The 23,340-nt window shown below is 33.1% G+C and overlaps 1 protein-coding gene across 1 annotated transcript; it reads left to right on the forward strand.

Annotated features, from left to right (window-relative positions):
* Window positions 1-17,735: 17,735 nt before the first annotated feature.
* LOC134237108 (uncharacterized) lies at window positions 17,736-20,238 on the forward strand. Its single transcript, XM_062719208.1, has 2 exons — window positions 17,736-17,755; window positions 18,156-20,238. Exons 1-2 carry the CDS (start codon window positions 17,736-17,738, stop codon window positions 20,236-20,238), a joined length of 2,103 nt encoding a protein of 700 aa, XP_062575192.1.
* The last annotated feature ends 3,102 nt before the right edge of the window (window positions 20,239-23,340 follow it).

Raw genomic sequence — 23,340 nt, forward strand, 5'->3', positions numbered from 1 at the left:
AAAAATTTTGGTTGGTAAAAAGAGTGGAATTGGATCCTGAAGATTATGAAAAAAATCATGACACCAGAGAGGAAAAATACTGTCTGAAGGAGAGAAAAAATGGATATTACGGTTATCAAAAATACCAATTGGAGATCCTGACTGAACCTTATATACCGGAGAAGAGTTCCTGGAAAATTCAACTTGGATTGTGTTTTCATCAAATGGAAGAAAAGAGGTTTCGAGAAGAAAAGAAGCGTATAGGACTTTTTGCAGATAGGCCTATTTATAAAGTGTATGTACATTGTCGCATCCCTTTATCGCCTGAAGAAAAACAATCTCAAGAAAAAGGAGAGGGAAAAAATTAAGAAGACAGTGTATGATTGTATTTTCATTCTGAATAAAATTGCTGTGTTCTTTTGTTTTGGTCTTGTGTGTTATTTGTTATTGTTTTGAGGAAATCCAGTTTGAACTGGTTTTAGGCTAGGCTGAGCTTTTGACTGTGAATGCGTGACGTCATAATGACATTCTTGACTAGTTGCCAAAATCGTAGTAGCAGCGTTATGAATCGTAGTAACAGCGTAGTGTATAATGTAAACACAGTGTAAACACCCCTATATTTAGGGGCTATATGTACTGAATTGACCCGGCTATCCCCCCAGGGGCTGCACTCTCTTGACCCACCTATCCCCCACCTATCCCCCCCCTATCCCCCCAGGGGCTGGCTTGACCCGGCTATCCCCCCAGGGGCTGCACTCAGTTGACCCGGCTATCCCCCCAGCCCCAAAAGTGCACTCAGTTGACCCGGCCATCTAGGCTCCTTATACTACTATCAGCCATATTCCCTTTGTAGAGAGCAAGCTGTTCATTACACCCTGTCAACAATCTGCCTTCTAGCTGTCCATGAGTAAAGAAAAAGGAATAAGCCACATTGTATTTAAAGGGGGAGTTTCGATAAGGCTGTTTTGCCCCCCAGGGGCTGCACTCATAAAAATAGAAAATAATTTTTTGACCCGTGATAAATAAAAGTTTAAATATACCCCCTTCCCTATCCCCGGGATACAGCCCCAAAAGTGCACATGATTTTTTAACCCGGGTTTTTTTTTTCCCGAAGTACTTGTAATTATTGTGCTAAGTTTTGGTAAATGAGTTAACCTCGATCGTTCCCTACATAAATATTAACCACACGGAAAAACATAACGAACCTTCTCTAGCAGATTGGAGCACGAGTTTCTATTCGGAAAAAAAGGCTGATATAATATTTTTTCTGATATATATTTGATACAGAATATTAAGGAATGGACTCGTTTTCACATCTTTCGTTCAATCAGTCAGAAAATATAAGTAAGATCTGGCATCTGGACCATTTCTGGTGATGTGCAACCCTAAATATATCATCGGTGCATGTTTAGTCAAACTTTTACTCAGAACATTCATCAATGAAATGGTAAGTCAGACCCAGCATCCGAACCAAGTCTGGTAGTGTGCATCCGAAGATGCATCATGAAGCATGTCTGGTCATCAAGTACTCATAGTGGCATTGCTAAAATAACTTTAACTTACTTTAAAAACATTGACGTCGACACATATTAGCTTAAAACACAGCATCTGAAACCCGACAGAAGACAAGGAATTACTGGTCAAGGGACTAGATGATATAAGAAATATCTGCTTGAAACTGGGAACGCCAATGCCGACGGTATTAAGAAAACTCCCCCTGTAGTTGAACTAAAAATGTGACGTTAACGTTATATGCTGGCGACGAAATAAGTATGGAAATAAAGACAGTATCCGAAAAGGTATTCTATTGTTAATATTTTTGAGAATTATTTCTGATTTTAAAAAAATGTGCTACTTTTGGCTTAGTATTTTAACCTGGTGTATGATCAAGTAACCAGAAGGTTCTAATTTTAGGTATGCAAATTTTAGACAATTTTCATTTTTTGGATATGAAGTGCACACGCGACACTCGTCATATTGTAAACTATTAGTGTGCAGGGTATATTTAATAACTGGGCAAAACTAGGTGAGTGTCCCTCATGCACTTCATATTCTAAAAGTCGATTTATAAATGCCACCCTCTTATATTTTCCCATAGGCTTAATGTTAACACACTTGCGGGTACATCTAAGTTTGTGTCTGATATGAGGTGAATTTATCTCGTATTAACTTTGTTAATATTAATAACAAAAATTAAGATATTCATCTTTAATTCTAAACTAATTTTGAAAAAATAAATTGAAATTTATTTTTATGAAAATAAGTGGGCCGAGAAACGGCCTTATCGAAACTCCCCCTTTATAGTCAATCGAACTCAACAATGGTATCAAATAGACTGGATTTAAATTTTTCGTGGGGAATGGTTGTGAATAAGTTGAAAAGTCGTCAGCTTTACAGCTGGTGATTTTGGTAAAACTTGTGATTTCATATTGTTCAAACGTTTCTTGGAATTTCTAAGTATAAAAATCTGAATATATTGTTGCCCAATACTCTCTATGATTACTACTTTCAATATTTGGTTGTCAGAAGATAAATCTAAATTTGAAATAAAACATCTTGTTGTCTTATTTAGGTTTACTCTAGTCTCAATACAGTGTGAATGACTTTTTCGGGGTTGTGGCATTTTTGGAATGTTTTTGGAGTATTTAAGAAGCCACAACTCATTCTATTGAATAATGGTATTGTGCTTTTAGTTTGTTGTATTTTTAACTGTTTAACTTTTTTATTTGTCTTCTTTGCATAATACTTTGTCATTTAAATGACCTTTCCAAATATCTAAACTATTGATTGTGTTTTCTAGTGTCAATCTGAGCACCACCCTAACAGTTCTTCATGAATACTTATTCGATGAATTATGAAAAAGCACAAACGGAAATACTTAACTTAATATTTGTACGGCGTCCGACAAACCATGGAATTACCAAGATAAGTACAGGGGAGAAGGCAGAGTGGGAAACGATGAAAATGTAAAAACAAAAACTTCATTTGTTTTCAGTGTTTTTTTGTATTTATCTGAATTTATCACTATAAATTAAATAACTTCTAAGCAGAATGTTAAGCAATAATTTTAATTTGTTAGAAATTCAGTCTGTGTTTGTGTAATAACTTCTTAAGTAAGCATTTCTATAAAGTTTTGTCTAGTTTAATTCATTTATTTATTATTTTTAATTATTTAAACATTCTTTTCAATCATCGTAAAACACAGAAGTTTATGTTTCAATTTTATAATAAATATAGACAATTCGAGATAAAAACAGATCACTTTGATCTTTAAGAAATTCCTAAGTAAATAAGCTAATTGATGAAGCACCTGTTCACTTTGAAATTTTAATAAGCAAAACTATCGTAATAAGTGTCAAAGAAAATGATGTGCTGAACTTGCTTATGATGCAGTCCAAGTTGTAAGTTATGCAAGAAAAACACAAGCTACAAATATATGGAGATGGACTAAATGACTTGTAAATATTGTAAATATGTGTGATATGAAAGTGAAACAGTGCTATTTAATATATAATGTGAAAATCAGTGCTGCTAAACAATAGAACTTCAAGATAATTTATAGTTTTTAAATATGTTTTTGCTTGTAAAATTCTTTATTTAAAAAATATGTATACAAAATATTTATTCATCCTAGTGCTCAAATAGAGAAAATTGATTTTTAAAAAATCCAATTATTTTATTTAAATTCTGGTAGATTATTCATACAAGTCTACCTGTACCCCTTAGACGGCCCCGTAATTTTTCCGAGTAGCCATTCGGGGAATAAACCGATGTAAGAATCCCTTGTTGACTGGTCACCCCCTCTGTCCTTATAGATCAGGTAGACAGAACAGGTAGGTGTTAAGTTTTTTGCTGGAACGTTTACAAATTAAAGTCATTATGCCCGGAAATAATCTTAGAGGGTAGTGTGTAATTATGTTTTAAAAATTGCGAGGAGGTTATAGTCAAGTAAACTCGAAATATCAGCATAAATAAACAACACAATTTTAAACTTTACAGTTTATTTACAATGATAAATAATTCAGTACAAACTTACAGTAAGAACCAATAAAAATAGAGCAGAGAATGATGAATACATGCAATGTATTAATAGAATATCGAATAAAAAATGCAAATTAAATATTTTAAGTTACTCAAAACATAGACCTAAAACGAAGGGACCGCCGACTCCTATGACGTCACAATAGATATCACTATACGATCTCCCTCCGATTGCAGCGCCCTCACCGGGATGTATAGAAAACATCCGGCATTACAAAGATAACGTTATTTACACCTACATTGTCGAGATATTATAGCATTGAATGAATTAAACTTTTGTCGAATGTACCAAATTCTTTTTACTAATACACTAAAGAGTTCCTTGAGCAGCTTTTGAGGTATTTATCTTGTTTTTAGATGTGTAAAAAAACTATACAATTTGAGTATTTAACATGACAGATGATCACGTACCATGATCACAGAGAAGCTGTTATTCTTAAAATTCATGCGAGGTTGCTCAAGATGCTGCTCGATGAAAAAAAGTTCATATATAAGAAACAGATAAGCCTATTAATACATGGATTTTTTTAAGAGCAAAGATCTTATGATTAATAGCAGTGTTTGACAACGTTGATAGTTCGGCACCCTATCATGACTATAGTACGGTAACATGAGTAAGGAGGTAGACATTTATAATCAATACGAGTATTCTTTGACAAGCCTATAGCCCCCCCCCCCATTTTTTTTTCGCAAAGATATGATGTAGGCATTGGTCATTGGGGCGTGGGTTTAACCCCCCCCCCCTCTCTCGACAGGCACGTTATATATAGTTTAAACCAACAAATGGATAAGTGCTAAAGTGGTAGTGTTTTGATAAAAAATTGGTCCTGAAAGAAGTTCGATCCTAACAACAACCCCCCTCTTTTTTTTTTTTGCTTGTCAAACTTTTTATGGGTTTGAAATTTAGCACAGGGCTAAAAGGTAGTTCAATATTTATGCGCACAAACTTGTAATGCATATAGTTATAAAAGAAGAAAAGTTGATCCCATTTAAATATGATTCTTTTAATAAAAAAGAACATTTTCCTTGACTACAGAACAAGGTATAGGGAGTATAATTTCATAAAAAGACCAAAAAAAAAAGATTTACAAGTGCCTGTGTGTTTTGAGCTACAGTAAGTTAATAAGTTGTTAAAACTTCTATTTAGGCAGTGGGTTAAAGATCAAACAGTTTAATCATAGTGGTAGTAGAACTTTTATACATGTATATTCAATAATTACTAACTAGTGTTTGTTCTTCAAGGCTGCTGATAAGATTGAACATGATGCTCAGCTATTATTATTTTGTACTTTGCAGTTATGATTGATTACATTATTTTAAAAAGACATTAAATATGCCATACATGTACATCTAAAGCAGTGATCACTTATACAAACCCACTTTTGAAATGGCTGACTTTTTAAACTGTAAAATCACCTTCAGAAATTTCAAGAAGTAACTCTCATATACAATTTGAAACCATGCATAATTAATGTTAATTATCAGTGCTTTTCACTGCTTTAAGTTGATTAACCTTTTTAATAAATAAAAATGTGGAAAAGTTTAAAATAAAACAATGATTTTAATAATATTTCATTACAGTCATATTAAATTACAGTGTATTTAATATTTATATTGATGCAGTTTGTCTTTCAGTTATGATATACAAAAGTTCATAGTAATCACAATCTGGATATACACAGTATAGTTGAAAAAATTAGAGTTCTAAACATGATAATTAAATCATTGAAAACCAGTTATGTGCAACTCATTCTTGCATACATGGGACACACCACTTGGCACTTTTGTTGATTTAATCCTGTGCAGGTTTGTAACCAATCATTGTTCTTTCACATTTGACTTTTTATACCAGAGTGAGATGGTACATGGCATGGTACATGTTCTCAAACATTTTCCATAGAGTTTGGTGTTCAAGGCAGACCCCTATTTTCATTTGAAAAGTGGACAGGCTATGTACAAATCCTGTGGGGAAAAAATAAAAAAAATCTCTTAGACAATCTTTTGATCACTGACAATGCTGTAATCCTGAATTAACACGATAAAATAAATCTTTTATGAGTTATAACTAACTATTTAAAAATACATAATTATGTAGATCATTAACTGCCAACGGGAACATCTCAATTTATTATTATAAAATTGTTGAACAGCACTTCACAATGCATTTATCATTTTATCAGTTTATATCAATTCAGCATAGATATGAAATTGGTCGTTGTTTTAAAAATATTGGTAGAAAATTGTTTCCTTATTTTGTAAATAAAATAAGAATATAAATTATGTACTACCGTAAAATATATAATCGACAGCATTCAAGAGATGTCACGTCGTAGTCAGCTGATGTCTGCAATTAAATCGTTTCCATCGACTCCACAGCGTAAAGTTATAAGTTCCGAAGTAGTCAGTCGAGATCATTTCGTCATGGAAAGTTAATATAAGTGATTGATTTTTCTAATTTGTTGTTATATCCTTAAAGAATGCAAAAAATCATGATGCGACTACATTGATTTCATTACAGGAAGTCTGTTTCTATACATCCCGGTGAGGGCGCTGCAAGCGCAAGAAGATAGTGATTGTGACGTCATAAGTCGGCAGTCCCTTCGTTTTAGGTCTATGCTCAAAAAGAGCCATAGCTGCCTTACCGAAGATTCTATTAATAGATACATGTTCCTTTCAATTCAAAATCAAACTACATGAATGTAATCATTTGTGGACCTCTGTTATATTTTTATAGTTGCAAGTTTGTTACATGACAATAATTTTACTTCTTCAATACTCTTTTTCTGAACAAAATTGTTCGAAAATTAAAAAAAAAATAAAACAAGCTAGCAGCTATATGTATCATAACTTTGGGTCATTAGAATAGTTAAAATAGTGAATAGTTTAATTTTACCCGAAATACTTTCAAGGTGTAATGGTGTATTATATATCTCTTACATTATTTATACATAAATTATAAAATAATAAAAGAAAACATGGTAAAAATGCACAGAGAGGAAAAAAAAAATAAATCGTAGACAAGAAACACATACTGTGAGACTCGAACTCTCGATCATGATGTTTTCAATCAAGAAATTATACCACTACGCCACGAAGTCGTAAGAATGACATGGATAAATTTAAGACAGATTGTTGAATCTTGAAATAATTTTAGAAGAAAAGGAGTCTTTATTACATATTTTCAACATTTTTAATATGAAGACCATTTTTAACCAAAAATATCCAAATGTAATGATGTACATTCATATCCAAAAAAAAAATCACTAGTATTCAGAAGATGTTTTTCTGATTAAGGATGGTCTTTTGCTACATGCAGTTTGTCGTAGTTTAGGGGGTTCCTCAGTATTTAATATCTTCTCCATATAAACTGAAAGATTTTTATATCTATAATATGAGGGAACTATTGATATTTGAATATTATTTTTGTGTGATTTGCTTTAAGGCATGTATAAGCTAACATGGTATAACAAAATTTTGGTTAAACAATGTATTTAGAAAATTACTACTAGAGTAGGCGAAAGTGACTATCAAATGCGCTATGGCTCTTTTAAAAAATACTCCCCTCATCGATAAGTTGAACGAGAAGCAAATAAAATATGATACATAGAATTAATTCAGCAATATTTTTAAGGATTAAATTCCATAATACAAGCACATGTACTAAGAACTAAGAAATCTGACAAATTATTTGAGACATTTGACGAGTGGAACATATAAAGCAAGGGTTCAGCGTCAGGCAGCATTCTAAACTAAGATACAATTATGCAATGCTTCATGGTAGAATTTTGAAGGTGTTATAAAAAAAAATACTACAACAAAGACATTTTCAAAATTTTGATCATGAATCCTTAAATTTTACATTCATTGTATGCATGGAAATAACGCTAGATTAAGATATTTTAATTTGAAAGAACAGTTTTATTATTTTTGCAATCAGCTATTGTCTTGATTTTATCAAGGCTGAACCTGTGATTATTCTTTATATAGAGGCTCAGATTTGTACATTTAGAAATGTGAACCCGCAGACCATATGCTTGTGCTTAGTAAGCCATAAACTGGAACGCTATAGGAATTATTCCTTGTTTATAGTTTAAATATACTTAGCTTAATTATTTTTACTTAAGTAAATTTATCTCTGAACAGGATTTTGTCAATTTCAAATTTGTAAGTGTTATTTCCCTTTTTTTATGCATTCATGAATTGTGAACAATTGGTCAAATCTATTTTTAGTGAAATCCGTGTCGATCTGTGAGAACTGCATACAACTGACTATGTTGTTTAATGCCCTATTGTGTTTTATTTCTTATATGGCGAATTCATTCATTGATTGTTTATTCTTTATCTGATTCCAATGGAACTGGGTCCAATAAAAAATTGAACCCTTGTACCAACTGTGTTGTTCTACATCTATATAACACGGTCACAATACGAAATATATATTCATGTTATCAAAATACTACATGTTTTATCTAATTGTATACGTGGATTGTTTGTTCACAGGAAGCTGAAAAGGCCAAGGTGAAACAAAACAGTAAAATATGGAAACGAGACTAAAACACCCTGAAATAAAGATTTCACTGCTGTTTTCAATAAATTATACTGCTTTGTATCAGTGCTTGTTTTGTAGAAGCAAGAGCAGAAGCTAGAGCACCCACTTAGTTCAGAGGAATTCTCACATTATGGTTCACATACTTAGAAGAGTAAATTAAGGATCGTTAAATCTCTCTGAGCTGGTAAAATCAAATGTCAAATTCAGTACAGACTTAATTTTGAGTTCAATTAACACTTTGATTTCTTTTCGTTGCATGCATTTGGTTTACAAGGCCCTGGACAAGAATTCAATACCCCAATCATTACCTCCTCAGCTAGTCCCATCCTCAAAGCGAACTACATGTAAAGTAGCCCCCTTGGTGGAGTTCCTGTCCTGCCAGCAGGGGAAGCAAGAGGATCGCCTCCAGAGGGCAGACTTCCCCGCTGTTAGTTATAGGGTCTCAGCTCATAATATGTATGAGGACAACTCTTTGTTAACATTTAGAATTTTAGATGAGAATTGCTCAATTTACTTCTAGAATTTAAGATGAGATTCCTCAATTAATTTCTAATGAAATAAAAAATTCCATTTAGTTAAAAAAGTTAACCATATATAACTTCATTCAGCAACTTGCACTACCTTATGACCCCTAATTATTAATAATTCATCTGCTATCATCTGATCCCTAATTATTGTATAATATCTCTGCTATCAGCTGACTCCTAATTATTGTATAATTTCTCTGCTATCAGCTGACTCCTAATTATTGTATAATTCCTCTGCTATCAGCTGACCCCTAATTATTGTATAATATCTCTGCTATCAGCTGACTCCTAATTATTGTATAATATCTCTGCTATCAGCTGACTACTAACTATTGTATAATTCCTCTGCTATCAGCTGACCCCTAATTATTGTATAATTCCTCTGCTATCACCTAACCCCTAATTATTGTATAATATCTCTGCTATCAGCTGACTCCTAATAATTGTATAATATCTCTGCTATCAGCTGACTACTAACTATTGTATAATTCCTCTGCTATCAGCTGACCCCTAATTATCTATAATTCCTCTGCTATCACCTGACCCCTAATTATTGTATAATTCCTCTGATATCAGCTGACCCCTAATTATTGTATAATTCTTCTGCTATCAGCTGACTACTAATTATTGTATAATTCCTCTGCTATCAGCTGACCCCTAATCATTGTATAATTCCTCTGCTATCAGCTGACCCCTAATTATTGTATAATTCCTCTGCTATCAGCTGACGCCTTATTATTGTATAATTCCTCTGTAATTAGCTGGCACTTCAGTGGGTCGTGAACCCTGTGGACAAGATGAAGTATGACCATATGTTTAAAGCGGCTGATGCTGACATGAATGGTTTTGTATCAGGGGAGGAAATCCGCGGTATATTCCTACAGAGTGGTCTTCCCAACACAACACTGGACCATATCTGGTGAGTGAGAGATGATGTTTGTTAGGGCTGGGTATCAGTTGGGAATTGCAATATATTGCGATTTTTCAACTGTATTGCAATATGTATTACATTTTTTTAATTACAGTTGAAATGCTCTTATCCTTCTTTATTAAAATCCATTCATAAGCAGGGTGTACAATACTTTTATTAAAACATTATAAAGGTAAGTCTTAGTGACACGAACTTTGATCTCCAGTTCAAAATATTACCCTATATAACTTAGAAAATTTACTCTTGATGTCTCAAATATCTTGATCCCTCAAAGTCAAAATGCAGTCCCGCTATACATATTCTGCTGGAATTTACCCTCGATACCTCAGGGTTAGGGTTAGGGTTATATAATTGCAACATTACATGGACATTTAAATAGATCCAGGCAGAAGATGCGGGTCTTGAAAAGGGGGATGTTTATTCAGCTGACACTTATATTGCAAGGTGATAATTAATTTATAATTAATCTTATGTTGTGAAATAATTATCATCGACTAGAAGCAGTGTAAAGGAAAAATAGTAATTGATTCCAAGACGAAATAATGATTTTTTTTTTTTATTTCGAGGCAGTTTCAATGTTTAACAAAATGTGAAGATGTAGAAACTATGACGACTTTTGTAGGACAAATGCTTAGAAAACTTCGTTAAATGATCATGTTTGGAATAGTTAATGCTATGTACGACTTTGTAAAATGTCGTTTTCATATGAATTATGTGTAGTACGATGTCCGTATTACAAGGAATAAATAAATAAACATAAAGTGACGATTTAGATTTTTTACTTTACTCAGTTTAATATTCATCTAAAATAGGAAAACAAATCGTTGTTTTATAAAAGCACGTGTAAAAGGTTAGTACCGCATGAAAATATTAATCCGATAAGACTAATGGTAAAACCAGTCAACAAACCCATTAGGCGTCCGCCGGAAGCAAATTTGGAGGGGGGGGGGCTAAACCAACAAAAAAGGAAAAATCCAATTTTCAATGTCTATATTTTGTATATATTTGCAAAAAAAGTAACCCCCACCCCAGCCCCGGTTTGGAACGCCCATGAACCCAGAAAACTCCAGACTCTTGAAAACTCAAACTCTTGATCTCTCAAAGTTTTTTAAATTCCGCAGGCTTCGAGGCATTCATACTTCCCATGTGTATTGATTGTGACAAAATCTTTCAACTTATATAAATAATTTTGACCTTTTGACCTTGAATTTAGAGTTTTATCTACTTTTTAAAAGATGTTAACCTTGCCTAAAACTTTTGAACAGGTAGAATTTGGGCTTTCATATTTCACATGTGTATTCCATGTGACAAGACCTTTCTTTGGATACCAACAATTTTGACTTTTTGACTTTGGAGTTTAACTTGCATTTTAGAAAATTCAACCTTTTCCATAAGCTGCCATACAGGGGCATCAGTGTTTCACAAACACATCTTGTGGGAGAATAAAGTTCTATTCATCATGTGTGATATTAAAGGAAATGAAAGGAATAAGAATTTACTGAAATAAATAATCCCTTCACAAATTTTATTTACAAGCAAGAAACTCAATTAAAAACAACAAATTTAATTTACAAAGAATAAAATTTTCTTTACAATAATGTACATAGTGGGTTTTCATAGGAATAAAAAAAATCCCATTTCTTTTGATAATAAGCAAACGTAATATTAATAGCTAGTTGCTGGTCTGTAGCATGCTGGTTTAAAAAAAAATTGGGATGGACGACCCACAGTGCCACCCATTGAAAAAGAGTGTATTTATTTCACACCAAAAAGTGCGCTGTTGCTCGATTTTTTCTCAATATATTTTAGCTGCCATCATTAAAAATATATTACAAATTGTGTGTTTCCAAGATATGTTTTCACTACTTCCACAACAAAACATTTCCTAAAACTGCAAGTAAATTCAGTCCAACACATTTCGTTCATGACTTGTACATAGAGTGTTATTGTGTAAGTAGAAGAAGAATAATATGTAAGGTACCCACAGTTAGGAATATTTATATATATTATATAAAATTGCATAATTTCTATCATTCTGAATAGCTGAGATCCAACTGTGTAGAAAAAATACTACCTTATTACCTTTATGTGACGTTCCAGGTGAATATAAGGATTTATTTTCTCTACATTGATCTAAAAAAGATTGGGAAATTCCAAATTGATACAAATATTTTTGAAATGCTTTTACACCTGCTGTCGACTTTAACTCATGTAAACATAATACTAATATTAAGTGGATATATAATTTGTGGTGGTTGTTTCTTGACCCTCCTCCTCCCTCTGATACTTTTTCTAAACAAAATGTTTGACTTTTTAAAGCTGTCAGTTCTTCCCAATACATGTAATCCCCCATCCTTTTAAATCTATCATAAAAGAGCCTGACATTATTTTTTTCTTTCATGGTCACAAAAATAGATTAAAACATTTGAATTTAATACGACTGGTGAGGTTTATTTCATTGTAACTCTGCTTCTCTCTTTATACTTAGTTGGTTTGGACTTCAACAAATGCAAACGAGTAATGAGCTGTATCATTTATTCATTGAATCATTTAATACAACAATTATAGCAGCTGCTGTTTTTTTCAGTCAATACGACAATTTAGCCACCTCTGAAGAACAATATTATACTCTAGGTGACTAAATCATTATATTGTCCTAAGAAACAGCAATAGTTTTATTATATTCGAAAAAATAAATTGAAAAACAGAGCAGTTTTTCGTGCGCATTAAATACACACTTATTTCAATGGATGGCACTGTAGCTCTTTTGTCATTAGTCCCAATTTTTTCAGACAAGCGAGCTACAGACCTGCAGCTATATCAATACCATGCTAAAAATGAAAAAAAAAAGAAATTCCAAGGGGCAGAGGGGGTGAGATTTTCTTTCATTCTTAAAAGAAAAGTTCTGAGGTGCTGAACTTTGACAGGTAACTATCTTGATATATTATCGTGAGAATTATTGATTTCTGTACATGAGTGTCATGATTTCTTGTATCCTCATCAATGTAGCAGTTTGTATGTAATTTGATGTATGTCTGAGAGATTGTTGGTAGGAGTACAGAGCAGCTTGATGGTTCCCTGTCATCTGTTGACAGATCCCTAGAATCTCCCAGCATATGTCTCTGTACTTAACAGGTGCATATTTCCCCTGATCATGGTAAACCAGGTCCTGTAGATTATCTAGAGCTGTTTGTGCTCTCAGTGGGTCTACATGTCTGTAACACAATGTCTCTAACATGTGTAACATCACATAGAGGGGGATATTTAATATATGGTGTCCATTCTGTAACGAACACTGTTGTTCTGGCACTAATTCATTCATGTAACAGACTCCACTTTCAAGACTAAAATCCCATGCTACAACATGTCTCATCTTTGTAGACAAGGAATGCCCCCCTAAGCACTGATAAACCATGTAACGTATTCCATCCATAGATAAATGATGGACATACAATACATATGGTTGTGCTAACTTGCCCTTTGTCATCTCTATAATCTCTATAACTGATATAGCTTCCTTGAATCTAAGTGTATTGTAGTAAAACATTGCAATAAACAACATATCAGAAATACACCCAAACTTGGCTACTAATTTCAGTGTATATGGCTAAAAAGATAAGTTGATATCTTTTTAGCCATATACACCAGTTTGTTTACAACTGAGTTAGTATATACCTCAAATGGTGCAAAAATGGTTAAAAGCTTGTATAACATGAAAGCAGTGTTCTGGAGTACATTGGCTGTATGTCTTTGTAACATGAGAACCTGGTACTGAGTCAGGGGTAAATATATCATCTTTTCTGCTGCATTGAGGAACCTCATACATTGATATAGGTCTGATATTGCAGTTTTATTTGAACCCAATTCATTAAGTAGATGTTGTTCAAACAAAACCCTTGAGATCAGCAGGTGTTTGTTTGTATCAACAAATTGTCTGGGATTTTGAAGGACACTTATAACACTGGACCTGATAGATGGAATATGAAGCAGTGATACTAAACCCTTATTATACAATTTATGAAGCCTCTTGAATAAATTCTTTTGTGATTCATCATGAATTTTACCCAGAAACATGTTGTTTTCTGGAATAAAAAAGTTTGGACACAGCCCCTCATACACCCATTTAAGAATAAGTTTAAAACTAATCCAGAAACACTCCAGGAGATTTTGTGGAAACCCATGAGGTATTGTTTTCTGTTGAATCACCCAAAAAACGGCTGTCTTCATGTGATAGGAACACAGTAGCTTGTCCTCATCACTTAATCCATTATTAATAGATTCTTTTAAGAGCAATTTAAGCAGCTCATAGGTTAAAAATTGACAATGATTCATTGAATATACAAGTTTTTGTTCTGCCAAAGAGAAAGAAAGTCTCCATTCTTTGTCTGTGTGTTTCCTAGTTTGTGTCCTATTGCTACAAAGTGGCATCCATTTCTGACTATGTTTCAACAACATAAGATGGGGGCCAAGAGTGACATCGGTCTATCCATTTGGAGGCAGAAGGGGGCGAAAAAATCACAGACAAAACATAGGGCAAATCATACTCTCCTCCCATTTTATAACTCTACTACCACATGGACCATTTTCCTTAGAATTAGGCATAACTGCTGAACATGTAATCTGTCTGTATTTGGAACTGGATATATAGAGTCTGTAATTTATTTCATTACAAGCATTCTTTACACTTTTCCTGTGTGTTATGTCATAATAAGTAAAGCAAATCCTGGTTTTATTAATATTTTGGCATACAATCACAGAGAATTCCAGTGTTTTTCTATATAAGTCGTACTTCTGAGCCTGATCTAAGTCCCATATTACTGTGTGGTCACCTGGCCAAAACATTAGGTCCATATCTGATCCATGTAGCCTGAATTCTTCTTTGTAACTCCCACTTATAATCACTCTGTCTGCTTCATTTTTTTTCATTACTTGTTCTATCATAAATTTGAAGATTCATCTCTCTCCTCATAATCACGTCTGTGAGGACCCAACTATGTGACACAGTTCCACAAACACAGCCTCTGATAAATGCTGTATACCCAAGTCCCTGCACAAAAAAAAATATGTGTAAAAACATTTAACTGTTGTTTTTTAACAATTTTGTTTCACTATAAATCAAAAGGTATTTAATTTTAAAATCTTACAGGTCATTGTTTTTATTGTACAACACCTAAATAAATATTTTATCATATAAGGATTTTTAGAATTTGAAGAAAAACATGCTTATCTGTATTGATTGATATAAAGATACATGTAACTATGTAGAAGATTTTATTTTTTACTCACAGCCATTTGTAGGAAGTCATTTTCACATTATAGTTCCTCTTACTAAAAAAGACTATAATAGAAGTTTAATTCTCCGACTTCCATTCTCGTGTATTTATGCGAAAAAAATCTCTATTGTAATTTTCAGTGTTAAAAATTGCAGGAATAGAAAAGCAAAAAATCTTTGTTATGATATTTCTAAGAAATATTTATAGATGTCTTTCATGTTTTGTTTGATCAAATTGACCAAAATTCGAAACCTTTAATTTATTAAATAAACAAGTTACACTATTGACTGATATAAATTTTGAATAAAAATATTAACTATGTGTTTTACGCGGAGTGTGAAAGTCCTCTATAAACTTCATTGTCCTATGAGAAGCCTTGGTCCTCTAAGACACCATTCCTGATCCTAGAAAGGATTTTGTTTTAGTTCTAAACATCAATTCCGGTGTAACGACGAAAAGTGACCCTCGTAGAATATTGACCAGGGGGTCATTTTTCTACGTAGAAAAATGACCCTGGGTCAATATTCTACGGCAAGTGGGGTCATTTTGCGACTGAAGAAAAACATTCCAGACCATTAATTCTACGACTCCACACACGTTGAAAAATGACCCCCTTTTTATGCTATAAAACCTTATATCTGTGTCTCCTGATATTTTTTCATACTTTCAAAGTTAAGTAGGGGGATTTTTTTATGTACTTTAATCTTTTCCAACATATATTGAATTGCATATCTTAATAGTAGCATCACAATCAGTGTATCTGGTATGGGTTTATTTTTGGCTTGCAGAATCCCACAATATATATATATAAGAAGTAGTGTGAATCAGATGTGGATACTCAAAAATTTCAAAGAACTTTTGGACAATTTGGAATCACAAGATACACAAAAATCAAGAGCTTAAAAACTTACGACTTTTTAAGTTTATACACAACCACTCCCCGCGATAAATTAAAGTCCAAGCTTTTTGATATCATTAACAGCTGCTTTTTCAGTAATACTTACCTGGTCATTGTTCATTTGCAAAATTACTTTGTTAAAACACATTCTGATTGCACACACAAGTACTCTGAAGTTGACATAAAAAAGATGCTTGAGTTTCTGATTGACAATATCTATGTGGTTTTTGGAGACCAGGTCTTCCAACAATCTATTAGAATTCCCATGAGTACCAATTGCGCCTATTGAATAAATTCATATGAAGCAGAATTTGTGCAAAATCATAATTAAAAAGTATATCTATAGAACCAAACTAAAGAAAAATACATTATCTTTTGAGAGAGTCAAACAAGAAATTGTATATTACTCTAATTGTGAGAAATATATTTATAAGAAAATTGGAGATATGGACAGCTTCAAAAAACGATGGAATGAGATAACATTTTAAGACGAAAATCATGTATGTAGATTAAGTTGTATAATTGCTATTACCTACAGAATTGCAGTTTTCAGATGTGTATTTTTTCTGTTGACAATATCTTTGTTAGCTACTGATATGGACATATGCATGCCTTTGTAGTGAATGATGAGTGAATGGGTTAACAAAAAAAAATTGTCCAATCATAAGATAAGCTTGTGTTGTAACCCTGTAAGCATAGTGAATCCAGGGCCCCAACCCTGGCACTAAGCATTGTACTTTAATATATGATGGGATAATAAAAAAGATTTAAATAAAAAAAAATGGCTGGGACAAACATTTCATTTTTTTCCAACTACAGTTAAACCTTATTATCAAATGTTTGACGGGACAAAACAATAGGCCTATGGGCCACAATGCTCAGATTAGTAACTTGGCTCAGGTGAGCCAAAAAACTCAACTATACCAGAGGATTAAAGTAAGAGTAATGAGAGTAATGTATGATTCAACAAATAAGTTGGTGGGATTTCCAAATCCATTTGACATACCGGTATTCATTAGCTTCAATGTTTATTTATGCTGAAAAAATACATTTTTTTTATTATTGTAGCATGCCCTAATGACCAACTTGAAGCATATTTTACAGTGTGATCCCTGAGTTACACTTTGGGAGGGGGTGCCTATTTCAATAATTTTAATTATCAGTTAATTAATTATGTCCTATACACGTGTTTTAACACAAAACTACTGCATGTGCTCATGGCTCAAAAATCAATTACCGTAATTTTTCACTTCTTATTATAGTTTGTGAAACTGGAAGTATACATTTGGAATTTTCCACTTCTAATTAAACTGTAGATCACTTAATTTTCGCGATACCTTATTTTAGTGAGATAGTAACTGACTCTTGATTAGCGAGACAATTTTTTTGCGAATTGTGTTATTTTATATAATCATAAAATTACATACGGAATTAAATTTTCCACTGTCTCGCGTAATTACGCTAAAACAAAGTGCTCGTGAATAAAAAGTGATTTGCAGTAGTCTTTAATTAAAGAAACAAGAACTTTAATGTTAAAATGACTTTCTACAAATGGCTGTAAGTAAAAAAAACAGGAACATGTACCTCTATAATGTGAAAATGACAAATTATACAAATGGCTGCTTTATAAACCGCGAAAAAAAACATCTTCTACATAACATGTACCCTGTTAATTTAATTTTCAATGCAAGACAATATAAAACGCAAATTGTTCATATTTCAAACGATATTTCTTCAGATTATAGAATTTAGATTAATTTTTTAAATCAAATCTACAATCAAAATTAAATCATTGTATGATTTATGTATTTATTGAGGTGTTGTACAATAAAAACAATGACCTGTAAAACTTGAATTAAAATCAAAATACCTTGTATTAATAGTGGAACAAACAATTTTCTTATCAAAAACTATTTTTTAACCATATTTATATATTTATTTTGAATGTTTTATGCAGCGACTTGGGTCTACAGCATTTCTCAGAGTCTGTGTTTGTGGGACTGAGTCACAAAGTGGGGTCCTCAGAGACGGTGATCATGAGGAGAGAGATGGAGGAGTTCATGGAAAGGATGAGAGTTCAAGTACCAGTAATTAATACAAGAAAAGAATACAGGATGATGACTAGTGGCAGTCGCAGAGAAGGATTCAGACTAGAGGAGTCAGATATGGACGCAATGTTTTGGCCACATGACCACTGTGTAGTCTGGGACTTGGACCAGGCTCAGAATTATGACTTAAGTAGAAAAACACTGATTCTCTGTGATTGTTCTGAAAGCCCACCAGGATTTGTTTTACTTGAATTACTGACACCAACGCACAGTCAATGTGTACAGAATGCATGTGTGAGAATAAATGACAGATTCTATATATCCAGTTCCATATACAGACAAATAACATGTTCAACAGTTATGCCTAATTTTAAGGAACATGGTCCGTGTAGTAGTGGTGTTTACGGGGGTGTAGAGTATGACCATGCCCTATGTTTTGTCTGTGATGTTTGGCCCCCTCCTGCCTCCAAATGGATCAACAGATGTCACTCATGGCCTCCGTCTTTTATTGTTAATGACATAGTCAGAAGTGGATGCCACTTTGTAGCAATAGGACACAAACTCGGAAAACACACAGACAAAGAATGGAGAATTTCCTTCTCTTTAGCAGAACAAAAACTTGTCTACTCAATGAATCATTGCCAATTCTTAACCTATGGGCTGCTAAAACTGTTCTTAAAAGAGTCTATTAATGAAGGATTAATTGAAGAAGATAAATTACTGTGTTCATATCACATGAAGACAGCAGTTTTCTGGGTGATTCAACAAAACACAATACCTCGATGTCATACACGAAATCTTCTTCAGTGTTTCTGGGTCTGTTTTAAACTTATCCTTCAATGGGTGTATGAGGGGGTATGTCCAAACTTCTTTATTCCAGAAAACAACATGTTTCTGAGTAATATTCATGGTGAAGCACAAAAGAAATTATTCATTAGGCTTCATAAATTGTACGAGATGGGTTTAGTATCACTGCTTCATATTCCATCTATCTGGTCCAGTGTTATACGTGTCCTTCAAAATCCCAGACAATCTGTTGATACAAATAAGCATGTGCTAATCTCCAGGATTTTGTTTGAAATAGATCTACTTGATGAATTGTATTCAAATAAAATACTATCACCAGACCTACACATATGTATGAGGTACCTCAGTGCTGTAGAGAAGTTGATATTTTTACCCCTGACTCAGTACCAGGTTCTCCTATTACAGAAACTTACAGTCACTGTACTCCAGAACACTGCTTTTATATTATACAAGCTTCCAATCGTTTTTGCACCATTCAAGGTATATACAAGCTCAGTTGTAAACAAGCAGGTGTATATAGCTAATAAAACATCCAGTTATATGCTGAAATTAGCATTCAAGTTTGGGTGTATTTCTGATATGTTGTACATTGCAATGTTTTACTATAAGACACTTAGATATAAAAAAGTCCTATCAGTTTTAGAAATGACAAAGGTGAAGTTAGCACAACCATACGTAATACATGTCCACAATTTATCTAAGAATATGGATGCAGTATGGTACATGCTTCATCAGTCCTTGGGGGGACAGTCCTGGTCTACAAATATGAGACATGCTGTGGCATGGGATATTGAACTTGATAATCAAGTCTGTTACATCAATGAATTAGTGCCAGAACAGCAGTCTGGGTTACAGTGTGGAACTCCTGGATTAATTATCCCATCCTATGTTTTCATACACATGTTAGAGATCTTGTGTTACAGACATGTAGACCCAGTGAGAGCACAAACAGCTCTATATGATCTACAGGTACTGGTCCACCATGATCAGGGGAAATATATAAATGTACAGCTCAGAGACATATCCTGGCAGATTCTAGGGATCTGTCAACAGGTGACAGGGAATCATCGAGCTGCTCTGCATTCCTACCAACAATCTCTTGATCAAATGCCATACCACAACATCAAAACTGCTACATTGATGAGAATACAAGAAATCATTGCACTCATGAACAGAAATCAATAATAATAAATCAAGATTGTTACCTGTCAGAGTTCAGCAATTCAGAGAAAGAAACTCTCATTCCCCACCCCCTTGGAATTTCCTCTTTTTTTTACCATGGTACTGATATGTAGCTGCAGCTTTGAAAAATTTGGGATGGACAACCAGAGAGCTACAGTGCTATCCATTGAAATGTGTGTGTTAGAGCTGAAACGGTTGCTCGAACATTTCCAAAAAAATAGTTTTTCATGAATATTCGAATGGAAAACTTGTATTCGAATATTCAATCACATGTTTGATACCCATATTTCATGCAATTTGTAGGCTTATCACTACGTTTCTGATCACGGTGGAAAAAGAAGCAAACAAAAGCAAATACAAGTATTAGGCAGGTTGTAAACTCTGTCCACATGGTACTACTGGCCCAATAAAGACACAATGTCAAGTTTATTCAATTATTTTTAGGCTAAACTTTCAACCTCATGTATGTCCGAGTTTATACAGATATATGACATTGAACGCCATGACTATCAAAAGTAATAAACGATTTATACAGTTATATTGCGCAGATAAAAATGTTTCGGATCAACAAACAGAATGGTTTGTTTAGATTTATAAATGCAGAAACCAAATCTGAAAATTATACATTATATTACACTTTTTTAAGAATGTTATATTTAAAATTTAAATATATAGATAAAAAAATTACAGAGTTTCCGGAAACAGACCGTTTTTTCGTTTCATTAAAATTACAGTAAAACATGGCGAGCACATGCTGGTTTAATGATTACGCATTTTACATAATCGCATGCAATACAGCATCCTACAGCGACCTAATTTAAAGAAGTAAAGAAGATTATGATTGTTGATAAAGATTCTTTGGAAAGGCATTGAAATATTAAAAAAGAAGTGATAATTTCTGAATTTTTCTAATTTAGTTTTTTCTTGAAAATAATCACGAATCCTAATGTACATTTTAATGTCAAACGACTTTGAACAGACCTTTATTTCTAACACCTATAATTACATAGATATATAGTAATAAACAATAGGATTTGCAAGTACATGTATATGAAAAAACATAACTCTTTAATTTTAATTACTGAATGTTCCAATACGAATCAAATGAAGTCATTTATATTCAAATGTTGATTTAACGTACTGTGGTTTCATCAATATTCGTTGAGCACCAATTTTCGTGGATTTCATTGTTGTGCAGATCCACAATATCAAATGTTCACTGAATTACGAAATATAACATTGATTTGTATATAGTCAATGCTTTTGTCAATGAAATTAAATATCCTCGAAAACGTTTGTTTTACAAAATCCACGAAAACTGATGAAACCATAGTATTCGTTTCAGCTCTAAAGTGTGTAATAATTGCACACAAAATAGTGTGCTGTTTCTCCATTTAATTTTTAGAAAATATTAAATTATTCTTAACTGTGTGTTCCTAGCATATTCTTCTATTACTTCCACAATAAAACTCTATGTACAACTCATGTACGAAATGCATTGGACTGAATTGACTTGCGGTTTTGAGAAATGTTTTGTTGTGGCATTAGTGAAAAAATATCTTGGGAACACATGGTTTGTAATATTTTGAAAAGGCAGCTTAAATACTGAAGACGTACTTTTTTCCACGGGGTCATAATTCCGTGGATTTTTTTTAATTTCTGTTTAATCTGCATGTAGAAAATTACGCGGATTTCTCAGACTATCATCATATACCTTACACTTAGTGCACTTGGGCAAATTTCCGCAAAAAAATTGTGACCGCGCACATAGCGTAAATTAATACTGTTTGGAAAAATGTACTTCTACAGTTTATTGAGAAAAAATCTAGAATCAACGTACCATTTTGTGCGCAATAATAAAATTTATTTCAGTGGGTGGCACTGTAAGCTCTCTGGTCATCCATCCCAATTTTTTTCAGAGCTGCAGCTAAGGTGTTGATATAACTATTGCCTATTATCAAAAGAAATGGGGATTTTTTTCTATTTCTGTGACAACCTACTATGTACACCATTGTAGAGAAATTCTTATAATGGTTATGTTAATTAAGTTAACTTTGTTGTTTTTAATTGAGTTTGTTGTTTGTAAATAAAATTTGTGAAGGGATGATTTATTTCAGTAAATTCAGGTATATTACCACTTTCATTTCCTATAATCTAACACATAATCAATAAAATTTTATCATCCAACAAGATGTGATTGTGAAACACTTATGCCCCTGTATGGCAGCTGATGGCAAAGGTTGAAGTTTCTCAAATGCAAGTGAAACTCCAAGGTCAAAAGGTTAAAATTATTGATATCCAAAGAAAGGTCTTGTCACATGGAATACACATGTATGTGAAATTCCGTATAACGGGTATTTTGCGGATACAACAAATCTGCAAAATTTACAATCGCAAAATATTTTTAATATGCCTTCAGGTATTTTATACATGCAAGTATAATAAGTGGTGCGTCTGCAGACTCATGCGTGGACGTGTCTTCGTTAGCGAAAAAATTCGGGTGACATTGAAAGGTGACATTGAAACTCTGATAGTTGCAAACAAAATGTGGCAGTTTTTCTTTCTTTCCACTTTTCGATCTTGTGTTTTGTCTTGAGACCGTAATTAAAATAACTGCTTGTGTATACATACCGCTTGATTGTCTCATGAATTTTATCCAAATCATACAACTGACAGTATTAATTACGCCTCAATGCACGTGACACGTGTGATTTTGGGGTGGTTGATTATGCAACTGTTTGTTTTAGCTTGAAATGAAAATTCCGATTTGGTTTTGATTGCAATTATTTAGGTGTCTTTAAGATTATGGATTGGGGGCATTAATTATCATTAATATGATGTTTATAAAGTAAGATAAGTGCATTTTAAATGTTATTTTAAACGAAGATGTGTTTGTGAAACACTATTTAGCAGATAAGTCACAGTCAAGGTCACAAGATCATAGACCTAATGACCTTGGTGTCATTTGAAAGAAAAAATTTAGTGAAGTAAACATACCAAATTTAAAGTCTTTACCTCTCATGGATCAAAAGTTATGGTGAAAGTTTGAAAAAGCTATTTTTAGCATATAGGTCACAGTCAAGGTCACAGTGTCATTGACCTTGA

This window comes from Saccostrea cucullata, unplaced genomic scaffold, assembly GCF_032062105.1.
Source record: "Saccostrea cucullata isolate Sc308-1 unplaced genomic scaffold, CSIRO_AGI_Scuc_v1 ctg7767, whole genome shotgun sequence".
NCBI lineage: Eukaryota > Metazoa > Mollusca > Bivalvia > Ostreida > Ostreidae > Saccostrea > Saccostrea cuccullata.

Bases quoted from the DNA above. Each gene is read 5' to 3' on its own strand.
- LOC134237108 (XM_062719208.1), top strand. From the start codon at position 17,736: ATGACTTTCTACAAATGGCT. The intron at 17,756-18,155 runs GTAAGTAAAAAA...TGTTTTATGCAG, and splicing joins ATGACTTTCTACAAATGGCT to CGACTTGGGTCTACAGCATT.